General features: G+C 48.3%; 7 protein-coding genes and 1 non-coding gene across 8 annotated transcripts; 3 read left to right on the top strand and 5 right to left on the bottom strand.

The window, feature by feature from the left end:
- Nucleotides 1-37: 37 nt before the first annotated feature.
- On the bottom strand, nt 38-3,353 carry DFJ58DRAFT_696879 (RHD3/Sey1). Its single transcript, XM_041383490.1, has 13 exons — nt 3,087-3,353; nt 2,930-3,027; nt 2,802-2,876; nt 2,666-2,751; nt 2,451-2,614; nt 2,060-2,396; nt 1,808-2,006; nt 1,380-1,756; nt 1,193-1,331; nt 914-1,140; nt 515-858; nt 384-450; nt 38-324 (listed from the first exon to the last, which is right to left on the bottom strand). The coding sequence occupies exons 1-13, from the start codon at nt 3,263-3,265 to the stop codon at nt 196-198; spliced, it is 2,421 nt and encodes an 806-aa protein (XP_041249113.1). The 5' UTR covers nt 3,266-3,353; the 3' UTR covers nt 38-195.
- A 3,756-nt stretch (nt 3,354-7,109) lies between these two features.
- DFJ58DRAFT_762933 (uncharacterized protein) lies at nt 7,110-10,052 on the top strand. The gene is made up of 15 exons (XM_041388575.1): nt 7,110-7,350; nt 7,401-7,507; nt 7,561-7,786; nt 7,846-7,943; nt 7,996-8,201; nt 8,256-8,394; nt 8,445-8,525; nt 8,583-8,707; nt 8,757-8,821; nt 8,870-9,016; nt 9,070-9,108; nt 9,163-9,345; nt 9,407-9,476; nt 9,532-9,799; nt 9,850-10,052. The coding sequence occupies exons 1-15, from the start codon at nt 7,239-7,241 to the stop codon at nt 10,012-10,014; spliced, it is 2,031 nt and encodes a 676-aa protein (XP_041249114.1). The 5' UTR covers nt 7,110-7,238; the 3' UTR covers nt 10,015-10,052.
- A 4,217-nt stretch (nt 10,053-14,269) lies between these two features.
- On the bottom strand, nt 14,270-15,182 carry DFJ58DRAFT_713800 (uncharacterized protein; the record flags this gene model as incomplete). Its single annotated transcript, XM_041383953.1, has 3 exons — nt 14,270-14,463; nt 14,514-14,604; nt 14,667-15,182. The coding sequence occupies 3 exons, from the start codon at nt 15,180-15,182 to the stop codon at nt 14,270-14,272; spliced, it is 801 nt and encodes a 266-aa protein (XP_041249115.1).
- Nucleotides 15,183-16,131: 949 nt separating this feature from the next.
- On the bottom strand, nt 16,132-17,495 carry DFJ58DRAFT_762942 (uncharacterized protein). Its single transcript, XM_041388576.1, has 4 exons — nt 16,789-17,495; nt 16,711-16,721; nt 16,560-16,639; nt 16,132-16,508 (listed from the first exon to the last, which is right to left on the bottom strand). The coding sequence occupies exons 1-4, from the start codon at nt 17,161-17,163 to the stop codon at nt 16,309-16,311; spliced, it is 666 nt and encodes a 221-aa protein (XP_041249116.1). The 5' UTR covers nt 17,164-17,495; the 3' UTR covers nt 16,132-16,308.
- A 682-nt stretch (nt 17,496-18,177) lies between these two features.
- On the top strand, nt 18,178-19,115 carry DFJ58DRAFT_652684 (HAD-like protein; the record flags this gene model as incomplete). Its single annotated transcript, XM_041381702.1, has 5 exons — nt 18,178-18,217; nt 18,270-18,311; nt 18,362-18,427; nt 18,477-18,935; nt 18,985-19,115. The coding sequence occupies 5 exons, from the start codon at nt 18,178-18,180 to the stop codon at nt 19,113-19,115; spliced, it is 738 nt and encodes a 245-aa protein (XP_041249117.1).
- A 1,250-nt stretch (nt 19,116-20,365) lies between these two features.
- Nucleotides 20,366-22,231, bottom strand: DFJ58DRAFT_762962 (BRO1 domain-containing protein). The gene is made up of 6 exons (XM_041388577.1): nt 21,934-22,231; nt 21,802-21,883; nt 21,383-21,740; nt 20,809-21,331; nt 20,450-20,741; nt 20,366-20,402 (listed from the first exon to the last, which is right to left on the bottom strand). Exons 1-5 carry the CDS (start codon nt 22,126-22,128, stop codon nt 20,499-20,501), a joined length of 1,401 nt encoding a protein of 466 aa, XP_041249118.1. The 5' UTR covers nt 22,129-22,231; the 3' UTR covers nt 20,366-20,402; nt 20,450-20,498.
- On the bottom strand, nt 22,198-22,271 carry DFJ58DRAFT_t36. Its single transcript has one exon. It is a non-coding gene; the product is annotated as a tRNA-Val (tRNA).
- Nucleotides 22,272-22,403: 132 nt separating this feature from the next.
- Nucleotides 22,404-25,241, top strand: DFJ58DRAFT_762966 (uncharacterized protein). The gene is made up of 15 exons (XM_041388578.1): nt 22,404-22,527; nt 22,580-22,686; nt 22,739-22,964; nt 23,016-23,113; nt 23,166-23,371; nt 23,422-23,560; nt 23,611-23,691; nt 23,750-23,874; nt 23,924-23,988; nt 24,037-24,183; nt 24,237-24,512; nt 24,574-24,661; nt 24,696-24,963; nt 25,014-25,190; nt 25,220-25,241. The coding sequence occupies exons 1-14, from the start codon at nt 22,416-22,418 to the stop codon at nt 25,176-25,178; spliced, it is 2,103 nt and encodes a 700-aa protein (XP_041249119.1). The 5' UTR covers nt 22,404-22,415; the 3' UTR covers nt 25,179-25,190; nt 25,220-25,241.
- Nucleotides 25,242-25,478: the final 237 nt, after the last annotated feature.

Consider the following 25,478-nt stretch of genomic DNA (forward strand, 5'->3'; position numbering starts at 1 on the left):
TTTCGCACTCAATATCACTCCATTCCAGACGTCATGTTTTGCATCCAAAGAATATGATGAGTCAATCGCCTCTGTACCTCGAGTTGTAGAACTGAGAATTACATGAATTTATGCATAATGACAAATCTAGACCACGGGGGTCATGAAAAACAAATGGCTCCGAGTAATGAAGAGAAAAGGAAATTACATAGGCTCCTACCTCAATCTCCTCATTTCCTGATCGTTATCCTCGTTGTAATCCCGGACAGAACTTGCTCGCACGGGCTGTGCTAGAACAGGTTGCGAAAAGTGGTCCCTCATGCGGTTAGTAGCTTGTGTCTGCACCTATAGCAACCATGATCCATGAGGCAAGAAAAGCAACAGAACAGACTTATAAAACATACCTCAGCCAGGACTGTTTTCGAAAGCTGAAACAAAGGTCCTGTCAAACCCAGCTTGACAATGAAATAGCTAAAAGGTAACAGATGGTCAAGTGAGGATTTCATCGATAGCCGAATTGAAATCATATACGTACGAAGTTATCAGCGCCATCAAAGTAAACGTGAAATACAGAGGGTTGAACAACACTACCATAGCCTCATTCCAGCCAAGCACGACGAGGACGCCGTACATCCAGTATGGGATCTGTGCAATGCTCGACACAGTGCTACGCTTCGCTTCGACGTAGTAAGCATCTGCATCCTTTCGAAAGCGAGAAGTAAGGTCAAGAGACTTCGTCTCAGTAAAGATGACGAGCGTTGAAGGGAAATCAAATTCATCCGTGGAATTCAGTGGGTCAGAGGGTTCAGAGGGCAGCACGAATCCAAGGGAAGGATCAACCGGAGTGATCTTGGCATAGTGAGGAATGAGATCCATCGTCTGTAAAACCATTCAAATGTAAGATATGTAAGGAGAAATTCGCGAAGACACGTACCTGGTCCTTAGCTGTCCTGAAGGCCCCATCAATATCATCGTCAGGTCTCCAAACTCGAGGAACAGCATTCTCATCGTAGCGGAAGCGCTCTTCGAAATGAGTCCGAAGCTTGCCAAGGATCGCAGTATCAGCAGTTTGTTCATCAATCTTGGCCCTTAGAGCGAGCCAGGCACGCTTCCGCAGGGCAGCGAGGGATGTTACATTCTCATCATCCGTGCAGTTGAAGCCTGCATCATACATTATTGAGAACAACGTAATAGAGAAGGCGAAGTAACTCACTTTTCGCCTTTGCCAGATAAGTCAACTCGGCTTTCTCGAGCGTTTCTTTGAACGTGCTCAAGACCTTATCCCACATGTCAGGTGTAGCTTTGTTGAGACTGATGTCGACAGGTTCAGAAATTTGCTTTTTGAAGTTCCTCTACGAAAATATTTAGTGGACAATGAAGACAATTCTCAGACAACACACCTCAATCAGGTTGACCATCTTCTTCGTCTCATCCTTCCTGCACTGGTCAGCCACATTACCAACCTCCTCTCTGAGAGACACGAGTTCGTCCTGCCACGTCCAGTCAGTGTCCTCCGGCGAGACCTCCTTCGCACCATCTGCGAACCGTGTCTCGCACTTTGTCCGCGCTTTCTCAACCACATCCGCGAAGCTATACTCATCACCACGCAAGCCTTCAAGAAGCTCCCTTTTGAAGGTACTGAGGCATGACTTGTGCAAGTTCTTGAGCTGCCCGAGAAAGAGGGGAGAAAGTGTCGAATCCATAACCCCAAGAAGGTCAGCACGCTTGCGCTGGTACACCCCTTGATGATAGCGAGATGCATCACGGTCATAGCGGCCTAGGACATGGATAAGAATCCATATAACCTAAACAGAAATAGCATCCTCACTGAGTGCTTGAGACCTCCAATTCCGCATCAAATCACCAAGACCTTCCACAACGTGGCCTGCCTCAATGGGCCTCCGCTGCGACTTCGACTGCTCTGTGAAGTCTGCGAGCGCGACGGACGATATCTCGTCGCATCGGAATTGTGCGAGGAGTTCCTGCTGCGTAGGCAGATCAAGGTCCTTGTTCGTTTGTACTTGTTCCTGGAAATTTTCATCTTCAGTGCGTAATTTGTGGACATGATTAATTTCCTTACCCATATGTTTTCCATGTAGAACGCCACGCCATCAGCAGGAATTCTCTTATGGTAGGCGGGCTTGAAGACAAAATCATCTCTCGTCTTGTCCACAAACCGTTTCCGCAGTTCTTGAACTTCGGCTTCAAATTTATCTGTAGCCAGTATCTTGTGGGGTAGTGCTGTGAATGCAAGGTCAAAGTAATCCGAAAGTTGACGATCCTGGAGGTCCTGCGGTTTAGAAAGGGAATCCCAGATTCTCTCGAGGTCTGCAGTAAGCGTAGCTTGAAGGTTCGCGAGGGGAGTGACCCCAATATGGTCTCGGATTATGAATAGTAGCAGAGTGCGCCCTTGAGAGCTACGCGTAGGATAAATTCAGGACGAGAAATGGATTGGCATGGGATGAGCTTACCCATCTTGAGCTTTCTTACCGAACAGACCAAGGTTCACCTCAAACACGGTCTTTAGAAGACCCATGTTTGCACCCTGGTATAAGCCAACTTGGTGCTCCCAGAGGTTGATGAGGAGTACTTCTGACGAAGCAAGGGAAAAAAGAGCGGATTTGCGTTCGAAGTCCTGAGAATGGTTGAATGACAAAAACCACTATTAACTGAAATTCATTCGTACCTGGTCCTCTCCACGTTCCCGTCCATCCGTGCCTTCCACATCCATGACCATGACACCCATGTCTTTCCCTCGGCACATCCAAATACCTCAAGCTGAGTTAGCACGAATACGAAAGTTGAGTAGTCCAAATATTTACCTTTCGTAGTCTGCTGCCGTCTTGTCTCATCCATGACGTCAAAGGTAGTACCGAATAGCCTATTTAACAGTGTACCTGCCAGTCCTCAGTGGACAGCACTTCCAGACATTGGCATTTCAGCAGCTTACTCTTCCCAGTAGACTGCGACCCGAAGACAGCTACTATGTTGTAATTGAAGCCGGCGTCGCGCAGACCCCATCGTCCTATCTGGGATGTCAAGTGGGTCCTGTTGGAAGTAGTGTAATTGAGGACTCGAGGAAAATTTATACATGTTAGCAGACTGACGTGAAGTTCTTCTCATCATTAATGACTTGCAGACGCTCAGAGGTTGACGAACTCTCGTTATCTTCTAACGCGTGTCCATTCATTGTTGGCTTGGTGCCATTGAGCTGTGCAGCTAGTAACGATTCAGAAGAGTCAAGAGTTGAATGAGGAATTTTAACGGATTGACCGTCGAGCGACATGACTGCGAAATGAAATGGAGTAGAAATGAGTGTCAATCAAGTAAAAAAACACGAAGTGTGAGCGTGCAGTCAAACTGACATTGACAACGTTTTGAGCGGAATGTTCCAACACACCTTCTAAAGGGTCTATATCTCACGTGACTTTACACGTATCTAGCGGCTTCTTCCGGAATAGGATCGTCGTCGAGCACAGCGAAGCCTTACGAAATCCATGGGGTGACTCTGAAGCAACGAAACCTCACATGCCTACTTGTTAGACGCATGAAACGCTTCATATCAATTTTTCGATGATGATCAGTGTGCCACAACTGCTGACCAATGATTCGGATAACAAAGAAAGGGGCTTGACGATGAGTATTTAATTCTTGACCAGTACTCCTCTTTCTCTTACTCCTCACACCACCATGATCATGTTGTTTATTCGTGCAGTTAAAAAGCACAAAGCCAAGAAGCAGGCAAGGAATGACAAAAAGCAATCCGACCCTTCTGGTAGCAACGATGAACACTCCATGAGGCGGCCGAGAGCTCAAAGGCGTGCTCAGCGGGCTGCTGCCAACAGCAAATAGTACGTGTTCTCATAGCTTACAGCGAAGGATAATTCTGTAACGTCGCTTGTAGATGTATCATCAGCCGTGCTCTGCAATCCGGCGCAGATTTAGCGCCATTCTGAAAATCGTGATTCGGGAGGCCTTTGCCGAAACTTGGGCACTTAAGTGTCTGTGTTTTGGGTTATTAGACTCCTTGCTTGCGTCTTAATAACCCCCTGTATTTATGGTGTACTCCGCTCACTCATGCTCATCGTCCCCATCTACATATTGTGAGGACGGAGGTTTGATCCCGCGGAAGCAATTCGTAAACACCATTTTCTTCGATGGTGTATTAAACATGATCTCGACAAATATTGGCCACTGCACAGCTGCAACTCCTTCACGTGTCTTGTTGCAAGGTATCCGTGCGATACGAAGACCTATCTGATCAATCCATTCCTGCCGTCGTTTGGTCACATATGCTATCATCGCGGATCATAATAACTGCCTCCTGCCTTCATGGTATAGTTGATTTATCTTCGAATATATACATGCACTTACACTGCAAATGTACGGCGAACGGGGCGTAGTACTATTAGATTATCTGGACAAGTGCGAAAACAAAACAAAAAAGCATACATATGCAATGGCTCCCGAACCTAGACCCGATGTGAGCAAATCCAATCTGCCGTTCGAATGGGATTTTCTTGCACGCCGTCTTCGGACTCTTCACAGCCTTGTGCAGAGCTCCTGCAGCATTTATACAGTCCAACCTCCCTTGATTATCAACCAGGCTTTCGTAGGAATTTTTCGTAGGAAAGAGAGACGATCTGGCCTTCGGCAATGCGTGGCAGGCCAGGTGAACTGATTGACTCAACATATCCAACATCCCTTGGACTGTTGCATCGCCGTCCGCGAGCGATGTGAAGAATATAATGGGCGCGACATCCTATCTAGCTCAGCAGCGACACACCGAAGGTGACTGCCTGTGGTCAGGTTTAAGGATGTTTCCTCGTGCGAATGAGCGCTGCCAGAGTTGGGCGTGAGAGAATAGGTTGTTCGGCTCATATGGCCTGGTGCATGTAGAGGGAGTAGCGTAAACTCGACGATAGGACACCGCCAGATGCATGGTCATAGGGAATGAACTTCCTGGGGAGGATGTGGTAAACAATACCATCCCACAACTTGCGTAGGATGCCAACAAGTTTGTGAAATCCAAGTCGGTGATCAAAAGATCCAGCATGGTGTGTGAGCGACTGGAATTCGGAGGAAAACTGCGAGACCTCAATTAATACAAGACCAAGTGAAACATGGATAGGATCTTGATCATCTTGGGTACTAAAGCTTTGCAGCTATACTGGCTCGCGTAGACAATAACGACAGGATCATCTTCTCCTGCCGTCCGAACGTCGCAGAACAGCGGAGGAAGGAGAAAATGGGAAAGTCGGGCAGCATACGGATGCGAGATGTGACAACATCCCATTGCACAGTCATTTGCCGTATTTGTGCTGGTCTTCAGTAGACGCATATACCATGTTACGAAGGCGGAAACTCAGCAGCTCGAGCTCTTCTGTCAATGTTACGCCAGTATCACCTGATGCAAACAGATCACCCGATAGTGTGCGGAAGCGTGGCAACTGGGTCCAACATACTGCACGGCAATGTTCCACCAGTTCCACAGCAGTTGTAAGTGCACCTTAACGAGTGCCAAAACTACGCGAGAAAGCTTCCGGTGCAAGGGATGAAGTGACCTCCCTGACTACATCGAGATGGTGGGAGGAAGACAACAAAAGAACAATGTGCTGACCAATGAATTTCAATATAGTCTCATACGCGATCAATGTAGCAATTTACCTGTTCTGCGGAGGTGGCCCATGACTTTGCAGCACGAAGATCAGTACGAGAGATTTGGGATACTTGGGGGAGTTGTGAATAAATTTCGAAGGCCTTGAGAGGCCGGGGTCGATCACGATAACTGGCGGGATACAGTGAGAGTGCAGCTTGATGGAGCTCAATCGCCACTTCCAGATCAGACAGCGCACTATTGGTGGACAAACAAGAAAAATTGGTTTGTGGATGCTGAGAATGACACAATGGATGCGGTGGGTTTAGACGTTCATTAGCTGTGTGAAAGTGCGTTGTATGTGTTGTGTCGTGAACTACGGGAAGAAATAGGATGGTAGAGTATCGAAAGGTTTCTCTGAGAAAATGATTCAAGGTTCGATCTAGTCGTTAAACAACGACTAACCTGCGAGCCTAACCCTGATAGGGCATCTGACTAGCCCATATGCAATGCACAGGATGGGTCATGGCTCGCATTGGGACCCACCCAGGAAGGAGGAGGTATTACGGAAGGTCTTGGAGTACGAGATAATTTTAAAGGCTAAAGGTAAATAAAATGCACGGGTGGAGAGAGCTAGAGAAGCCCAACCAACCTGGGAAATTCTCGCGAATAAAAGGGAGGTTGGCCGAGCTGCTTCTCGATGGGCATCACTCTCCGAGAATGAGCAGTTGGACATTCTATGGTATAAGATACAAGGGGAAGTAAACGAGAGGAGTGTGGGTTGAATTGGAGTAAATGTCGAGGACACTTTTATATGGTCAAAACCTCGGTAATGGCAGGATGCGGCAGTTTCGGAAGAGGCCGGGGAGTACTTGCATGAAGGAACGCGACCGGGTTTATTGCATTATACTGCAGAACAACACCGTGCCACACGTCGAGAAGATCACCAAATTTGATGGTTAACTGATGGCTTATGTAGATTGACCGTATCGGACCCCCCCCCCACGGCTACATACCAGGAGCTGCACTGTCGACGTGAGCCCTGCTATAACAGGCTTCTGCTTCGTAAACGGCGAGTTCCTAAGATCTTCTGTTATTAGTAGTTGCCTCTTACAGCAGAGTCTATTGATACGCTGGCTCCAAGTGCCAAGGCTGAGGGGGATGAGCAGATGAACACTGGAACAGTAGAGACAAGGACACCCTGATGCCTAAGGAGCAATGAATCCGAGTACCATGAATTTGAAACCTAGTACTTGGATTGTATACATCAATCAAGTCCAGGACGCCCACAACAGTTTGCTCGGTGCTCACCGTCATCAATTAGATGACCATCTATACTGACTCGCGTTTTGAGTAACATCCTTGAAGCCGCTCAGAGCCTCAGACTGTCACCTAAAGTTGCAAAAGTCCCGTCACCTTCAAGTTACTGGATCCTTGATTTACTAGGTGCGTTTTAAAATTGAGGTGATCGAAGTTCTATATATATGCAAGTCACTGGGAAAATTCTGAGAATGTACTAGGTGCTTAAATTTGTCGCTTACCGTGACAACGGCATCTATTGCTATTTCCCAGGTGGGAGCTCAAGCTGAGCACGGACGACCGAGATTCCCCTGCAGGCTAGATATCCCCAACTTGCACTGCAAATTAATTGAAGTGTACTGCAATGAGCACTCAGTTCGACCAGTCCCGCCTTATTTGGACACCTACTTACCCGTCTCATGTCGTCTCCGAGAAGCTAAGGCGTGAAATTAACCTCAAGCACAACCTGAAGCTCAGTACGTTGATGTCTCATAGAATGAGAGCCTGACTGGACTTCGTGCTGTAGAGGACTACCATGACCTGCATGCATACTCAGTATCTAATTACACCTTCTGGCTCGACCTCTGGCAGTTTATGGGTATCTTATCTTCTGTTCCCCCAGATCCCACAAAGGTGTGTCAACTCATGTCGGCGTTCTTTCCTTGTAATGTCGAACATCACTATAGATAGTCCAAAAGGGCAAATACGAAGAAGTACCCGAATGGTTTCCCGGAGCACGCCTCAACTACGCGGAGAACCTTCTCTACCGGGACGACGATGGTATCGCATGCACAGCAAGCAATGAACTCGGAATCGTGACACACTATACCTTCCGCCAGCTAAGAGAGATGGTGCGCAAGATGGCAGCCGCAATGCGTGCGAATGGACTGAAGGTTGGAGATAGGGTTGCAGGTGAGCGAAGGAGGTGCCTGTAGAGTTTGCCACAGATTGTAAATCTTGAATGTTTGCAGCTATCATCACCAACTCCATCACTGCTGTGGTAGTTGCTCTTGCGGCTTCCAGTGTAGGGGCAATATTCTCCAGCACCGCAACTGACATGGGTACCCAGGTCAGCCTTATCGTATCTCTCATAGACTCGCAAGACGTTCCACCTTGAATAGGGCATACTCGATAGGTACAGGCAGATCAAACCAAAGCTCATTTTCACAGAAACGGAGATTGTTTACGCGGGGAAGACAGTCAGCCTAGTACAGAGGGCTTCGGAAGTGGAGCAGGATCTCCGCGCATATGGCGTACAGCGCATCATTACCTTACCAAGTGTGAAGACCGGAAACACTGTCCCAGAGTCTCTAAACATACCCAACAGGTTTGTCCGCGACTCCTGTTAATTAACGCGTGTTCTCACTTGACCTTTGTTTAGTGTTACATTGGGATCTTTCCTTGCATCGGGTGATGGTCGACCACTGGAATTTGAGCAGTTACCTTTCAGTCATCCGTTGTACATCCTATACTCCTCGGGGACAAGCGGTCCGCCGAAATGCATAGTCCACTGCGGTGGGGTACGCTTCCCACTAGCGTGTCATATTCTGCTATTTATCCCCTTGTGCAGGGCGCCCTCATGAACAGCAAGAAGGACTGCATGGTTGGCTTCGGCATCCTCCCGACTGATGTCTATTTCCAATACACTACGGTAAGCAATTCCATATACATATACTGTGCGTGAAGTGATCAGCTCATGCCATACAAGACGGGCTGGATGATGTGGCCATTCATGCTCACAGGTCTTGCATGTGGTGCACGCATTGTTCTCTACGACGGGTCACCATTCCACCCTGACCTCAGGGGTTATCTCAAGTTCATTAATGACCAGGGGTGCGAAGACACTAACGAGCGCAGACCATCAATAACTAAACTCTTTTAGTGTCACGGTGTTCGGCACAAGTCCACGCTTCCTGACCGAAGTCCAGATGAGGGATATCAAGCCGCGTATGATTGGATCATAGCCTTGAGAGTTAATGCTAATTACTTTTGTAGTTGAAATTGCATCCTTTGAAGCTCTTCGTGAGATGACAGTCACAGGAGCTGTAATGACTGCACCTTTGATGGAGTGGACGCACGAGGCGTTTGGTAGGAAGCTGCATATAGGTTCGTCTTCTGGAGGGACAGATGTGTTCTGTGCATGTAAGTTTCCGTTGGGTCGCCCCTTGCTATATACTTAAACTAGCACTCCTCAGTTGTCTCTTGCGTGTCGAGTTTCCCACTACATGCTGGAGGTTGCGTCCGAAGTACCATTTTCTTAACTTGGACTAACTGTGCGTTCCACACAGAACTTCAAGGCAAAACTCTCGGCATGGCCGTTGAATTATTCGATCCCGCGGGCAAGAACATTGAGAACACAGGTCAGCCCGGCGAGCTCGTCATCACCCGTCCGCATCCCTCGATACCTGTTTGTTTCTGGGGCGACGAGTCTGGCAAAAAGTTTCGACAGGCATATTACGACACGTACCCAGGTAAGTTCCCCTGATTTCGTCCAGATAATGACGTGCATGTTTACATTGATGCTGAGCACAGGAGTCTGGCGTCAAGGCGATTTTGTGGTCAAGAATCCGAAGACGACAGGGTTCATCTTTCTAGGGCGGAGGTAATGGCTATTTTTATGTCTTGTAATATGCAAGTTGATCTAATCATTTCCACAGCGATGGCGTACTCAACCCCTCTGGTGTCCGATTTGGCTCCGCGGAGATCTACACTGTCCTAGAGTCTTTCTCCGATGAGCTCGATGACTCGTTGTGTGTGGGCCAACGGAGGACACAAGACCCTGACGAGCGTGTCCTGCTCTTTCTGAAGATGCGCTCGGGGCGCAAGCTCACACCTGCCCTCATTGATCGCATCAAAAGCTCGATCAGGACCAGTCTTAGCCCGCGACACGTCCCAGCCTACGTGTTCGATACTGCAGATATCCCGGTACGTGAGCTGCTTATGCGGTGAACATGACGATCCTGATGCCTGTGCAGTATACTGTAAACGGCAAGAAAATTGAGATTGCGGTGAAGCAGATTGTTTCGGGATCCGATCTAAAGCCGAGTGGGACTGTGGCAAACCCCGAGTCACTTCAGTTGTACTATAAATACAGGGACATCGAAAGTTTGGTGGGCGTGAAGACGATGGCGAAGCTCTAATTGTAGACATTGGAATCAATAACTTGTGAGCACAGTCATTTGGCGTGAGCTACCTTTCTGATGAATCTGAGATACGTGAGATTTCCGTCGGTCAAGGCAGCATGTTGTTGTCCACTCATGATCGTTTGGTTTTGGTTGTCAGTGCATAAGTCCGCCATTACGGGATAGGCGCCCGAGTCAATAACTTTCAAGAGTCAGGGGTATTGTACGTCGGAATTAAGCCTGAGGAAGATTCATCTGCAATGTGGAGACAGGATGGGACAAATTCACGTGTACTCCGTTATGCAGTGAACCTGTCGTGAGTCTTCCATTGCTGGTAATCTGCGATTCGCTTCTTCCCGTTCTCTCGCCGTGACCCTGCGGCGCAATCAACTTCCCGTGCCCTTACTATATCCAAGTCCAAGCTAGCTCGGACGCGCGGCAGCAGTTGTCTGGCTTGTGCGATTGAAGCATGCATCGCAGCGACTTGAATCAAGCCTGCCAATGGGGCACTATGTACCAGTAAGTCCGTAGTACTGTGGAACAATGCACTGATAATGATTACCCGAACCGCGAAGCGGTATCTCGCTAGCGCTAATATCGATAGTCCTATACCATGGAACTACTTCACGACATCCTTATCTTGCATACTTTGGAATCCTATCCTGATCATAGCGTCGTATGTGCGATCACTTCAGCGTTACAACTATCAGCCTCAAATGCCGTTCGCACCCCTGAACCTGCGGGACTTAGGGGTTGTCGCGACGACTCAGATCAGGAAACCCAGAAGTGACAGTAAACGGGTACATCAATGCAGCAAGCCGTGGTTCCCTATTGTAAAGGTTCCTGAATTCGTCCTATGGCAAGTTTTTTACTAGTTGGCTGGGTAATAGTCAGGGGCAATGGCACCGACTCAATGGTAGGTCCGATGAGAGCACATGGCTTCGACGAAATACACCTGATATCTGCCCTCCATCACATGCACACTCGGAGCAGTTCCTTACTCCCCCTGTGGGTCACTCTCCATCTCCGTTTTAATAGCACGGTGCCTTGATAACAACGACGAAAATATAACTTTGCCTTTGGGTTGTTTCTCATTATTTTCATACACCAATTGAACCGTCACTGCTCTTTATAAAATTGGCCCTCTCCTTTTTGTATCTTTGCTATGTTGCTGACCTGGACGATGCCATTTCTCCGTTTGAGGAAGCGCCGCATGTTTATGCCTCCTGAGGCCTGAGGCCTGAGTCCTGATGTCACCTGGGAACACATGACTCGTGAAGCCACTTGCAAGGCACCCATGCTGAAAAATCTTGCCATGCAATTTCCAAGCCTGATATGATACACTGCATGAGGCCGGCATGACATTTCTTTTAAGGGGTCGTATAGTGCCACAGACCACGCGGTGCAAGTTCATGACGAAGTGATTGCACAGCCACAATTCATTGCTTTTGTTCAAGCCCATGACTAGCTATAGCTTAGGTCCCAACGCACGCAGGCGTTACTACATGCGAGCCAGATTCCAGCAAGCTGCAGGTCTGGTACCGTTACATATTGTGCTTTCTCCAGGACGGGCTGTTCGCGCCACACTCAGCAAGTGCCAGTGATATATCATTGACAGAAAAGAACCATCGGACGGATCTCGTTTCATCCGCCACAACTTATCTTACACCAAGGCTACACGTCTCATGCAGATTCGCCAGCTTAGCTGTCTTGTCATCTAAGGCAACACGTTCCAAACGAACTCATGGGTTTCAAACAATTGAACTGAGTACATCGCGTCCGAATGCGCCACCACGGTGATAGAAGCTTCTGAAGGAAAGAATGCAATATCGGCCTCGCTGAAGATTCTGGGGCACTGCATATGTCATAATCCGCTACGTCGGAATTAGGAGGAGCCATTTGCAATGAGCAGATCAAGATGGGACGAGCTACTCGGACGAGCAAGTAAACGGCCTCGGTGAGTCTGCTATCACTTGCCCATGCGTGTTTTTAATTCGCTGTAGATATCACATTTTATCTTCTCCGGTCTAATCGTGCCCATCCATGACGTTAGGAGCGACTTCTGCTAGCCGACGCAAAAGATTATCTCTCAACTTCCAATACCATACCGGAAGATCGCTCGGGTCGCACAATCATGTGGATCGGAGTAATTCGGCACTTCAGTACGTATGCACGGGAGCATTGAATGCGCTACATATGATCATCCCGCGGATCGCACAAACTTCGGTTATTCATCGAACTTGAAGCCTATCTAGTTGATATTCGCTTTACGATGTGCTTGCGGTCCACCCGCCGGCATATCCTGATGCGGCATACGTTAGATGCGGGCTCCCTTGGGCGTAACTTCCAAGCTCCACATCACATCCTACGATATCCCGAACTTGCGGCGGAAGTGTGCGGCAAGTTGTTATCACTTTGTCTCCAAGGCTTCTAAAGGCTCCTAAATTCTTCTGGCTATTGTGGGCAAACACTTAGTTGGCTAGGTTATAGCAACTTTTCAAGAGAGGGTCGGATGGAAGCACGCGCACTTGACGAAATGCACTTCATTTCTGACCCACCGTTACACCCGCGGCTCCTGCAGGTATCGTCTTGATGGACAAGCTCGAGAACTTTGTTCTCAACAGCAGAGTGACCCTGATAGGCTGATCGACACCGAAGAAAGTGTATAATTTTTTTTCGTGCCGATGTCCATTTCTTCTTGTTCTCACCTTTTGACATATTTAGGATCTCGACGAAGCCAGTTCTCTGAAGTCTCGCATCAGAATTACGTTGCCTGCGCCTAATGGGCCCCGACTACCTGAGAAATGCATTTGTCGCAGGCAGCAGAACCCCCAATGCGGTACATCAACGTCATCATCCTTTACACGAGGCAGTGAAATTACATCCACTAAGACACGAACCGAGCATGTTACCATGTATGTCGACCACCCTCGACACTGCACTGCAAGCGCGGTGTGATAATCCTTGACGAAGCTGACCTTGCTGTGGGATCCAGTCTGACTGTAACGTTATTCGAATCTGCCAAAGTGGAAAACGTCCAAGGCTCCCTTGATTTACATGATAACCTTGCGACAAATTACGTCGGAATGTCTGATTATCGACAAACAAAGTTTCAACGTACAGGCAGCACCTGTCAGTTGTCATACGGATTAATTGAGCGTTTCGTAACTTTTGTCGGTAACATCGGACGCCCGTGCAAGACTGGGCGGTCGTGTGTATGGACGGGCCGCCTGTCCGTGGAAAGTATTTGGATACATTGTCAGTACATACAAAGAATGCATTTCAATGAAGCTATTTTTGCCCACGTTGCTCACTCATACCAGATAATCATTACATGCTTCTGAAGTGACCAGATATCTATTATCCGTTGCCAGTGGAGCTGCATAATATAGAGCTATCGTTCATACCCGAACTAGGGTTTCTCACGTCCGAGTCCGATGGTCACCCGGTACGCATGATTAATGATTAGCGCCCGAGGTATGTTTACGCGATTCTGACGCGAAGTCCGCACAATGCGAACTGACGCATCATGCCAGTAGCACGAGGTGCATAAGCAAGTCAAGTCACTAATAAACTTCTAGTCGGGGCACTCTGCTTCTAAAATGCTGCCTCGTTGCAACCCCAATTTGCATTATCCAACCTTTGAGTTTAAAAGTTTTTCGGTTCTTTGTGATTGCTGTGAAGTCGCAGAACAAACTCGAGCTTCGTGCCCACCCAAGTATAGATTTTCTTGGAGAACTCCGTGATACTCCAGATCCGATTGTCAAAGATTCCCATGCTAATATGGTCTAGGCTTTGGAGCTACGAACAAGGATTCTGACCAAAAAGGAGGAACCCAATCAGTTGATTGTCAGTTGGGCCCATCCCCAGTATATACGTACATGTAAACTAGAGCAGTCACCAAGTACCGTCTGGCCTCTACGTACACACTTCGAACATGGCAGATACAAGAAAAATTTCCTATGTAAAAAATCCATCAGAGTCTATATTTGTGAACAATCCTGTTGATGTTGATGGAGTCTATTATGCAGAAGAAAGCAAGAAGCTATAATAATCCGGCTATAACACCACGAGAAATAAACGAGGGACAACAGTTGGAGTTTTATGGCATGCGATAGCGATCGAATATCCATCCACCTGGGGTTATCCGATGTGGTATGTACATATGCATAAGTTTTGGATCATATGATCGCTGGGAAGCATGCTGGTCATGCCGGTCGTTAAGTCATTTGAAAAGTGGTGGGAAAAGTTCAATTGGAAAGTTTGTCCGACTTCAGTGTACTTTCTTCTTCTTCGAGCCGTCAATGACCGCACCGGCATCGGTAATCAACTTCTGGAGTTCGCCGGACTCGTTGAGCTCCCGAATAGTATCCATCGAGCCAACGGGCTTGCCCCCAATAAGCATTAGAGGAAGATCGGTTGAAGACGTGAGGCGGTGTAACAAAGGAATCAAAACTTCTGCATCCTCTAAGAAATCCATGAGCACTTAGTAAATGAAAGTTGGGGAATTCGTTTACCTCGTTGATCGACTTCAAAAGCCACAGGAGGCGGCCGTAAGTCCATAGTTGAAACGATACGTCTTATTTCCCTAGAGTGTGCATGATGAACCTGAAACAAGCAGGAAGCGTTAGCATGAAACTAGAACAAAGGAAGTAGAAGAAGCGACTAACCTTGGTAAACATCATAACGGGATAGCGAGACCACACATCTTGCACGATCTGATTTACTTCATCTGCGGCACGGGGACTACGAGTGTCGAAGTCAAGCACGAGTTGGGGGTCAATAGGTTTGCTTGGGTCTATCGAGCGTGGAATCATATTCTGTGGAAGCGCTGCCACGAAAGCAGCTACTGCTGCTAGCTCCTGCGATTCATCCAATTCGACTTGGGGACGATTGGTATTGCTGACTACGTTTTTTCTTTGGCTATTTGAAAGTGGGCGGAAGAGTCTAGACGATGGTAGGGAATCATCTTTGTCTTGTGGATACGATCCATGTGTACCTGCGTGACCGAGGGCGTCGGTCCGAAGTGCTATTGGAGCAAGCTCTAATGAAGGCCTTGCCACGAAAAATATGTAGAATGACACAACGATAAGGCCGATGAGAGCCAGCGACGTGGCTCTCTGGTTGAGTGGTTTTCGTTGATGCTGCAGCGAGTGCAGAAGGGAGGTGACGGGGAGGGTTGACATGGTGACCGACGATGTGGGTCAGGTAAAGGTAAAAGAGAGTGGAAGAACTTATAGAAGTCCCTAGATAAACGAATGGCAAGTATGAAAGTTTTAATTCGAAAGCGAGGCCGAGAGTGGATCAGTGCAACCCGAAACAATGAAAAGTGAAAGAAACGTGTTCACATTAACCCCCGTGAAATTGATCTAGAATTTCCTCGGCTCGAACCTTTTTTGTCACACGGAAATACCGTTAATTCCTTATTTGGTATACTGCTCCGTAAAACGACCGATTTTCACAATAATGACACCTTATAATTATCCCATGGCGCCCATCAGCCAATTCACGATATCGATGGGGAAACGTCATGGATGGCCTTCATAATAAACGTGGGAATATTATCATGATGATGCCGCTGAGCGTAGGGGTTTGACAAGATACGCCATAGGTTCTCATAGGCTCAGCGCTCAGCTGTCCTGATCAGCCGTGTTACGGATCTCCGTAACACGCTTATCGTATATGTACCTTATATTTGTTTGTTGGGCGGCCTTCCCTGGACCTAGATTATCGCCATAAAGCAGCTTCTTACCCAAACATGTCGCTTCCTGCCGTCAGGCGGGTTTGTGTTGTTAATCATCCCTATAGTGCAGGGCCCAACGCTCTCTAAAAGGTGCACGAAGAACCGCCTTTGTCTTTGGCAGTTGTTATCTTCAACGCTCTTATCGATATAGCACCTGTCGAAAATCAGTCTAACCCGCATAATTTATAACGCTGACAGTGTGGTTTCTCTTTCCGATAAGTAATTCAAACAGGGCAACGCCGTGAACGGCGGCATGTTCAAAATGCCTTGGCACAAAGGTCATTGGAGCCCGACTGCCACAATTGAGAGCACGCACTGCCGCTATTTTCGGTCAGGGACAGTGACATGTCCCTATCTTCATTCCATGCCTCCTCTCCTGGCTGGCAACGCTCTTGAACACAAATGTATAACCGTTGAATTGTCACATAAACATAAAACCCAGAAATAGATCTACCGCAAATTGGATGAACAAGACAACATAATAGCAGTACACATAAATATGTAACAATACAGAATTCGACTCCAAGTGTGCACCATTTCATCACACGATGACGTGAGCCTCGCCAACTCTACTGCGTCTCTTGTTCTTTCACAGTATCCTCCCTTACCGTCATCCCAGCATTCTCAAACATCTTCTTCAGCTTGCCTTGTGCACGCAACGTTTGCAGTTCGTCATTTCCGCCGAGTCCCTGCCCATTCAGGATGATATTGGGGAACGTGGAGTGTTCGGTAAGGCGGGTAAGGATGATCTTTATGAAGTCCCAATCATCTGTAAAAGATCAGCGTATGCATTACGGAGGTAAGCATAGCCACAACATACCTCGAAGATCCACTTCGATAATTTTAGGTGGAGGAGACAAATTATACGATTCCAATAGTTTCTTGGCCTTCCTTGAAAATCTACATAGAACCGGAAACATAGTGCATGAGGCTACCACACGGATCACAAACTGGCACAGAAGAGAACGCACGGGCAATATGACTGGCGCAAACACAGCATCGCATCAGAACCGCACACAGGATCCGGTGAATCGAAGTACGTGACACACCTTCGAGAGTACGATCAATGGATACTCTTCTTTCAGCCTTCTCATGTGAGATTTCCAATCCGGTTCGTCACCACCAAGATACACAGTCAGATCGATCGGCGCAGCGGGGTTTATTGAATGTGACAGCATGCGATCGTCATCGCTCGTCACAAAATGGAGTAACCCGTATATCTCCTCTACTGGTGGGCCCTTGACTAGCGAAGCGATATTGGCACGTGAAAGTGACGAAGATAATCCCGAGAGATCGAGAGGAGGCAGGGACCATGGTACGCTATAGAACAGGCAAGAAACGAATAGAAGTACGGGAATGAGGAGAATGCGACGACGGCGGTAGGATGAGCATGTAGGGCGACGTGGGATCGAATCGCTTGCCATTTTGTCGTTTGGAGAGGCGTAGATCCTGTTGCAACGACTTGGTAACACAGTGAATTCAAGTGCAAACCTGGTGGTTCCAATGCGATGAATCACTCGGCAAGCTGGCACACTCGCAGGGAAGTGATGAATTTGAAAGAGTGGGTCGGGTTCTCAGGCCGTTATGGACAAGATCGACCGGGACTAGATTGAAACACAATGAACGCGGGGATAAAAGCAGTCTCAGGACCAGTGTTCAGACTATATACTTATCCGTGGAGAACAGCCATGAACGGGCTTATGACGGGAAAATTCGAGGTAGAGGTCTGTTCCTAGTGCTGTGCGGCACGTTTTGGACGCCCCCGAGGAATGACTTGTGAGAACTGAATGTTCGGTGCCGCCTGCGGCAGTGCTTATCTCCTTTTAGCCGACCACCTTGACACCTGCCTCAAAATTGTCGCAAGGTAATTTTATGAGGCTTGGCCTATATAAATGTACCAAGGGAAAGAGCTGAATTTAGCTGGCCTTGACCACGGCCTCGGCTGGCTGTACATATAAAGCTGATCGATCGCCCCGACGTGTGCCACAACTGCAAGCTCAAGTCGGACGTTGCCTAAAAAGGCAATTCCCCGCCTCGGAGGATACTCGGGAGCGGACCTCAAAGACTCGTATCGGAGCTGGCGTTGACGTCGACCGTGATACGTGTCATACAGAACACCACAGGACCTTACTCTCTCGCATGTATCCCGTGATACGGATTCTTCTCATCATATCATGCCGGGTATAGATTTCTGCAATGAGGCCGCTCAATCTAGTGAGCACGTACACTCTGACATGTGTTTGCATCATGGCGTGTCACCGAGCTCGAGGCCACTCGCCTATGTAGTGTTGCCAGTACCGGCGCATGAAGGTCATCGTTGCTTGGCCGCGCCGAATCCCGAACCCCACGTGACTATCATGGACTTGCCGCATCGGTACATCGTGTCTTTTGACTGTGTGTTCGATTTCAATTTCATCCAGTAGATCATCATAGATAACATGGAAAGAAAAATAGATTATGTGGTCTTTGACATGGATGGTTCGTGGATCTAACTTCCTTGGGTACTTGAGGCAAAACGCGTCTTCGACAGGCCTTCTCATTGACACGGAGAGGGTATACACCGAAGTTACCAGTATGCTCCATGTCACTGCGCTTCTTCATACAACTCACGTAAACTCAAAGATGATATCCTCGGTCGCTACGGAAAGACCATGACATGGGACGTCAAGGCACAGCTCATGGGCAAACGTACGCCCTCCGATCTCTCTGAACTCATTCAACGCAAACCATATTGCAGCACGACTTGAGTCTGCAACGCACCTGCTCTCTTTGTTTCCCGGAATCGATATCACAATCGACCAGTACCTCGTAGAGTCTCAAGAAAAGCAAGATGCGAAGTGGCCAACCGTGCAGCTCCTCCCGGGAGTACAGAGATTAATCCAGCACCTGGTGAAACACAACGTGCCAATCGTAGTCGCCACTGCTTCCTCACGACGGAACTTTGATCGCAAATCTGAGAATCTCAAAGAATTCTTTGACTATTTTCAAGGCAACATCGTCTGCGCTGATGATGTAGCAGGCAAGACTACGGGGAAGCCTGAACCGTATATTTTCCTACATGCTGCAGGTGTCCTAGGCAAGGCAGTAGGTGCTACGGAGCAGTGCACTGAGGCTGAGGCTGTGGAAAGGAGCAAAGGACTCGTTTTTGAAGACGCCGTTTACGGTGTCCAAGCGGGTAAACGAGCCGGAATGTCAGGTAGGCTGTTGTTTCAGAGTCATGATTTAGGGCCTCACGTCCTCTTCAGTTGTCTGGGTACCTGACGAACGCCTTCTGGACGTTGCTAGTGCCAGCCCACATGTCCCAGATGAGACGCTCGCGTCCATCGAGCATTTCATGCCGGAGAAATGGGGCCTTCCACCTTACGACACCGAATGACATCACCGCTTATTAGCTTTTCGGCGTGAGTCGTTACAGTAAAGATTATATCCCCCAGGGTGTACGAGATCATTTCCATTTTAACTTGATTCACAAATGGATATTGAGCACTACAGAGTTCGTAAAAGGCGCTGCCGTACACAAAGGCTACTCTTTGTCGATGCATTGGACAAAATAATCCAAACACCCCATCGTAATTACACTTTTGCTCCGATCCCGGGCATTACACTCGGTCGTAAAGTACCCTATACCATTCCATTCTTGTGGTTTCCTTTGTGGTCACAGTAATTACTGAACTGAGACGCATTGACAGTAATGGCGGCCGCGTTTGACATGTCTGAGGAAGTGATGGAAGGGTAAGTGATTATTGTGACTGAAATCAGAATGGAGCTGTCTTCCATGATTTGGCCCTGAAACTGAAATGTCAACACCATGGATGCGAGTGATTCCTGAAGGGTCCACCTTTTTGTGAACCATCCCTGTCCGTACGTAAATCCTGTGGACAGCGCTGCTGACTGAATGGAATAGGTTAACGACGAACCTGATCAAGAAGACGCATGACGATTGATCATTGGCAGGTCATCAATGCATCATCCCTGACGCGGACGGTTGGCAGATGCCAAAATCACACTGCATGTGCTGATGGAAACCCAAGGTAACGGAATAGCTGTGGTGAGTCCCAGTCACAAACTAGATGCACCATGCAAGTCTGGCCCGCGGAAAGTTTGATGATGTATGGCGTAGCAGGTGATGATCGATCGCGGTCGTTGTCTTCTCACTCCAGGCCAAGTCCAAACACAGCGTGCTGGACATGCCCATGATGGGAATCACTTGAAGGCAAGGAATCGTGGTGCATCTCGAGATCTCACCGACTGGCTAGTATAGCGCAATACTATGTTCTGCTGCATGAGCAATTCCATGTCTGCCACAAATCATCGGGCAAGTTCAGGGTGTTCCATCATGCCGGGACGCCGCCTGCCACCCGTTATATCATGATGATGCGACAAGCTAAATCAGCTGAGGCCGCGGAGTGGAGCAAACGCCTCGTTTTTGAGGACACTGTTTACAGTGTTCATGAATTCAGGAGCCAGAATGTCATGTAGGCTGTTACTCCAGGGTAGCAACTTGGGGCTGTTTTCCTCAGCCCTCCGGGTACCTGACGAAAATTGCAAGTGCCAATACATACTTCGCAGATGAAACCCTCACATTCATCGAGGAGTGCGGTGTTTCGCCTTACAAACACTGATTGCACAATGAGAGAAGGGGGCGTTATTCCATTGAAACCTACTAATTTAGAAGGATATAGTATGTTGGTCATACCTTACTGTACCTACCAGAAACACGATGCAATGTGCACAGCACTTGATTTTGACTGTACACGGGTTAGAAGTACGAACCAGCTCCAGCATACGTGCGCGGGTTGGCACTGCTAGCAACTGCCTCGTCACCCGATGAATCATCCTCTTCTAGTAGTGCTAGCGATTCCGTCTGTAGACGTGCATATTCGACGGAACCAGGTCCGAATGCTGGGGAAGGAGGTTTGTAGGGCTTTGCATGCACCGCCAAAATCCCTGTAGGTATCCGCGCTTGCAAGTCCTGCTGCTTGGGCACAGGCTGAAATGTCAGCTACCCGTCGCACACGAATGATAATCAGCACCCAATATCTCACGCAATCGATACACCTCCGACTTACCGAATCGTTGATTTTCTTGTAGTGTTTCAAAAACACGCTCACGCTCTCTAATTCATCCGCGACACGCCCTTTGCGCCCTCGCTTCTCGCGGTCCCGCCCTACTGCAATACCAAGCCCGCCCTCCTTCATGTCCTCGAGCTCCTTCTTTGCCCATAGTAACCATGCCACCGCCTCCCCGCCCCTTTCGTGCACTCCACTTTCTCCTGCATCAACACCAAGCCACTTGTGCGCAAGCGCTGCATGAAACGCCGATGCATCTGCAAGGTAGCGGCGCAGCTCAACGCAGACTTCTGCATTGGAATCTGGATTAGAAGACGGGGAAGACGGACGTGCGGAGCCGGGCGTCATGGCAAGCGTACGCGCAGAGGAGTAAAGCGACACGCATTCAAGGTGGAATTTAAAGATCAGCGGGATGGAGGGGTGTGATTTAGGAAGCGGAGGGCCGGGAGATACTGCGTTGTCATATGCAGATTTAGAGAGAAATTTGCGAATCGCCAGAGTCTGCGCGTCAGCGAGTGCCATCCTAAAAATGACATCCGAAATGAGATGAAATGAAATGGAGGAGCGCACTTACTTTGCGAGGGCAGAATTAACCTCCTTGCTCAGATCAGGCGGCCTGCCTGACGCACCCTCCCCGGCTTTATCCCAATCCAACAACACCTTCTCGCTCATATAGGTGAAAATTCCGCTCGCTCTGCACAACATTGTCACCGCAAAATTGAGCTTTTCATCCTTCGCTTTTCTCTCGATTTCTGAGATCGCTCGATCATGCTCATAAGAACCAAGACTTGAAACCGTCACACGCGCGAAATTCGACAGCGCAAAGGCGTAAGTGAGCAATGAGGATGCAAGGTCCGCATGCAGCGATGCAAGGACGATTCTTGGGGACATGTGGAACAGATGTGCGGACAGTGTTGTGCGCCAGCTGAATTCTTTGAATCTCAGGCTGGTCAGTCAAACGCACAGCGGATCAAGTATCAGCAGAAGACTCACGGGGTTCGGATTTCAGACGAATGTCCCCTGATGCGACACAGGCCATGATCCCATGCAAGTATGGGAGGTAGTCATCGAGAACCTAGGGGATATATACTGTGGGAGCCCCGGATTGAAAACGGTGATGCGCACCTTGATCAAGCGCAGATAATCCTTGTCGTCTGTGTCAGTGCGTTTGATCACTTTCAGAACACCGCGCAGGTTCGCTCGGGCCTGGGTGGCTTCAGCTATGTGACTTGCATATGCATTGGAGGCCGTAGTGTCAACACAAAAATCTCCAAAAGAGATAGCGCCGGTCGTTGGGAGCTCGAAAAGATAGGTGCTCATTCTGAGAAAGAAGTGTTTAAGCTAAGCTTAGGGTGGCTGTTTGCAACTTCAATGAAGTAAGGAAAAAGATGATCTGACCCAGGCTCGAACTGAGGACCTTCTGTGTGTTAGACAGATGCGATAACCAACTACGCCATCAGACCGATGACAACGATCGGCGTTTAGAATTCAAAACCAATAAGTACTTTGATTATGTAAGCTTATATTGTGACAGCGGAATCTATGGCAACCCGCTAATCCCAACTTGCATCCAAGCTAACTGCAAATTAATTACAAAGTGTACTGCAATGAGCGCTCAGTTCGACCAGTCGCGCCTTATTTGGACACCTACTTACCCGTCTCATGTCGTCTCCGAGAAGCTAAGGCGTGAAATCAACCTTAAACACAACTTGAAACTTAGTGCGTTGATGTCTCTCATAGAATGAGAGCCTGACTGGACTTCGTGCTGTAGAGGACTATCATGACCTGCATACATACTCGGTGTCCGATTACACCTTCTGGCTCGACCTCTGGCAGTTTATGGGTATTTTGTCTTCTGTTCCCCCAGATCCCACAAAGGTGTGTCAACTCATGTCGGCTTCTTTTCTGGTGATGTCGAACATCACTATAGATAGTCCAAAAGGGCAAATACGAAGAAGTACCCGAATGGTTTCCCGGAGTACGCCTCAACTACGCGGAGAACCTTCTCTACCGAGACGACGATGGTATCGCATGTACAGCAGGCAATGAACTCGGAGTTGTGACGCATTATAGCTTCCGCCAGCTAAGAGAGATGGTGCGCGAAATGGCAGCCGCAATGCGCGCGAATGGATTGAAGGTTGGAGATAGGGTTGCAGGTGAGCGAAGGAGGTGCCTGTAGAGTTTGCCACAGATTGTAATGGTCGCAGCTATCATCACCAACTCCATCACCGCTGTGGTAGTTGCTCTAGCGGCTTCCAGTGTAGGGGCAATGTTCTCCAGTACCGCAACTGACATGGGTACCCAGGTCAGCCTTATCGTATCTCTCGTAGACTCGCAAGACGTTCCACCTTGAATAGGGCATACTCGATAGGTACAGGCAGATTAAACCAAAGCTCATTTTCACAGAAACGGAGATTGTTTACGCGGGGAAGACAGTCAGCCTAGTGCAGAAGGCTTCGGAAGTGGAGCAGGATCTCCGCGCATATGGCGTACAGCGCATCATTACCTTACCAAGTGTGAAGACCGGAAACACTGTCCCAGAATCTCTAAACATACCCAACAGGTTTGTCCACGACTCCTATTAATTAACGCGTATTCTTGACCTTTGTTTAGTGTCACATTAGATTCTTTCCTTGCATCAGGTGATAGTCGACCACTAGAATTTGAGCAGTTACCTTTCAGTCATCCGTTGTACATCCTATACTCCTCGGGGACAAGCGGTCCGCCGAAATGCATAGTCCACTGCGGTGGGGTACGCTTCCCACTAACGTGCCATATTCTGCTACTTATCTCCTTGTGCAGGGCGCCCTCATGAACAGCAAGAAGGACAGCATGGTTACCTTCGGCATCCTCCCAACTGATGTCTCTTTCCAATACACGACGGTAAGCAACCCCATACATATATACTGTGCGTGAAGTGACCAGCTCATGTCCATACAAGACGGGCTGGATGATGTGGCCATCCATGCTCACAGGTCTTGCATGTGGTGCACGCATTGTCCTCTTCGACGGGTCACCATTCCACCCTGACCTCAGGAGTTATCTCAAGTTCATTAATGACCAGGGGTGCGAAGACACTAACGAGCGCAGACCATCAATAACTAAACTCTTTTAGTGTCACGGTGTTCGGCACAAGTCCACGCTTCCTGACCGAAGTCCAGATGAGGGATATCAAGCCGCGTATGATTGGATCATAGCCTTGAGAGTTAATGCTAATTACTTTTGTAGTTGAAATTGCATCCTTTGAAGCTCTTCGTGAGATGAAAGTCACAGGAGCTGTAATGACTGCACCTTTGATGGAGTGGACGCACGAGGCGTTTGGTAGGAAGCTGCATATAGCTTCGTCTTCTGGAGGGACAGATGTGTTCTGTTCATGTAAGTTTCCGTTGAGTCGTCCCTTGCTATATACCTAAACTAACACTCCTCAGTTGTCTCTTGTGTGTTGAGTTTCCCACTATATGCTGGAGGTTGTGTCCGAAGTACCATTCTCTTAACTTGGACTAACTGTGCATTCCACACAGAACTCCAAGGCAAATCTCTCGGCATGGCCGTTGAAATATTCGATCCTGCGGGCAAGAACATCGAGAACACAGGTCAGCCTGGTGAGCTCGTCGTCACCCGTCCGCATCCCTCAATACCTGTTTGTTTCTGGGGCGACGAGTCTGGCAAAAAGTTTCGACAGGCATATTACGACACGTACCCAGGTAAGTTCTCCTGATTTCGTCCAGATATCGATGTGCATGTTCACATTGATGCGGAGCACAGGAGTCTGGCATCAAGGCGATTTTGTAGTCAAGAATCCGAAGACGACAGGGTTCATCTTTCTAGGGCGGAGGGTACCGACTATTTTTATGTCTTCTCATATGCAAGTTGATGCATCTCCACAGCGATGGCGTACTCAACCCCTCTGGTGTCCGTTTTGGCTCAGCAGAGATCTACGCTGTCCTAGAGTCTTTCTCCGACGAGCTCGATGACTCGTTGTGTGTGGGTCAACGGAGGACACATGACCCTGACGAGCGTGTCCTGCTCTTTCTAAAGATGCGCTCAGGGCGCAAGCTCACACCTGTCCTCATTGACCGCATCAAAAGTGCGATCAGGACCAGCCTTAGCCCGAGACACGTCCCAGCCTACGTGTTCGATACCGCAGATATCCCGGTACGTAAGCTGCTTATGCGGTGAGCATGACGATCCTGATGCCTGTGCAGTATACTGTAAACGGCAAGAAAATTGAGATTGCAGTGAAGCAGATTGTTTCGGGGTCCAATCTAAAACCGAGTGGGACTGTGGCAAACCCTGAGTCACTTCAGTTGTACTATAAGTACAGGGACATCGAAAGTTTGGCGGGCGTGAAGACGATAGCGAAGCTCTAATTGTAGACGTTGATATCAGAAGGTTAGGTCTTCCCACTATACAATAACTTGTGGGCACAATCATTTGGCGTGAGCTACCATTCTGATGATTCTGAGATACGTGAGATTTCCGTTGGGAACAGCTATCTTCATATCGATAGGTCAGAATCCAGAAAATTCACTTAGCCGCTTTTATTTATTATTGGAGCGACACCAAACTGTTTAACTGTTAGAGGTAGTGTTGTTGTTGAGTCTGACACATGTTTCAAGGACTGATGGCATTGATAAAGATCTTCTGCGAGTTCTTTGAACTTTGCCTTA

Source organism: Suillus subalutaceus (genome assembly GCF_016647625.1).
Source record: "Suillus subalutaceus strain FC151 chromosome Unknown DFJ58scaffold_9, whole genome shotgun sequence".
NCBI lineage: Eukaryota > Fungi > Basidiomycota > Agaricomycetes > Boletales > Suillaceae > Suillus > Suillus subalutaceus.

Bases quoted from the DNA above. Each gene is read 5' to 3' on its own strand.
- DFJ58DRAFT_762942 (XM_041388576.1), bottom strand. From the start codon at position 17,163: ATGGCAAGCGATTCGATCCCACGTCGCCCTACATGCTCATCCTACCGC. The intron at 16,509-16,559 runs GTATGTTGTGGC...GATCTTTTACAG, and splicing joins TATCGAAGTGGATCTTCGAG to ATGATTGGGACTTCATAAAG.
- DFJ58DRAFT_762966 (XM_041388578.1), top strand. From the start codon at position 22,416: ATGAGCGCTCAGTTCGACCAGTCGCGCCTTATTTGGACACCTACTTAC. The intron at 24,513-24,573 runs GTAAGTTCTCCT...TGCGGAGCACAG, and splicing joins ATATTACGACACGTACCCAG to GAGTCTGGCATCAAGGCGAT. The intron at 24,662-24,695 runs GTCTTCTCATAT...GCATCTCCACAG, and splicing joins AGGGTACCGACTATTTTTAT to CGATGGCGTACTCAACCCCT.
- DFJ58DRAFT_762933 (XM_041388575.1), top strand. From the start codon at position 7,239: ATGAGCACTCAGTTCGACCAGTCCCGCCTTATTTGGACACCTACTTAC. The intron at 7,351-7,400 runs GTACGTTGATGT...TTCGTGCTGTAG, and splicing joins CAAGCACAACCTGAAGCTCA to AGGACTACCATGACCTGCAT. The intron at 8,526-8,582 runs GTAAGCAATTCC...ATGCCATACAAG, and splicing joins TCTATTTCCAATACACTACG to ACGGGCTGGATGATGTGGCC.
- DFJ58DRAFT_762962 (XM_041388577.1), bottom strand. From the start codon at position 22,128: ATGAGCACCTATCTTTTCGAGCTCCCAACGACCGGCGCTATCTCTTTT. The intron at 21,884-21,933 runs GTGCGCATCACC...TATATCCCCTAG, and splicing joins ATTATCTGCGCTTGATCAAG to GTTCTCGATGACTACCTCCC. The intron at 20,742-20,808 runs GTAAGTCGGAGG...TGCGACGGGTAG, and splicing joins ACAAGAAAATCAACGATTCG to CTGACATTTCAGCCTGTGCC.
- DFJ58DRAFT_696879 (XM_041383490.1), bottom strand. From the start codon at position 3,265: ATGTCGCTCGACGGTCAATCCGTTAAAATTCCTCATTCAACTCTTGAC. The intron at 2,397-2,450 runs GTAAGCTCATCC...TCCTACGCGTAG, and splicing joins GGTAAGAAAGCTCAAGATGG to CTCTCAAGGGCGCACTCTGC. The intron at 451-514 runs GTACGTATATGA...GTTACCTTTTAG, and splicing joins TTGATGGCGCTGATAACTTC to CTATTTCATTGTCAAGCTGG.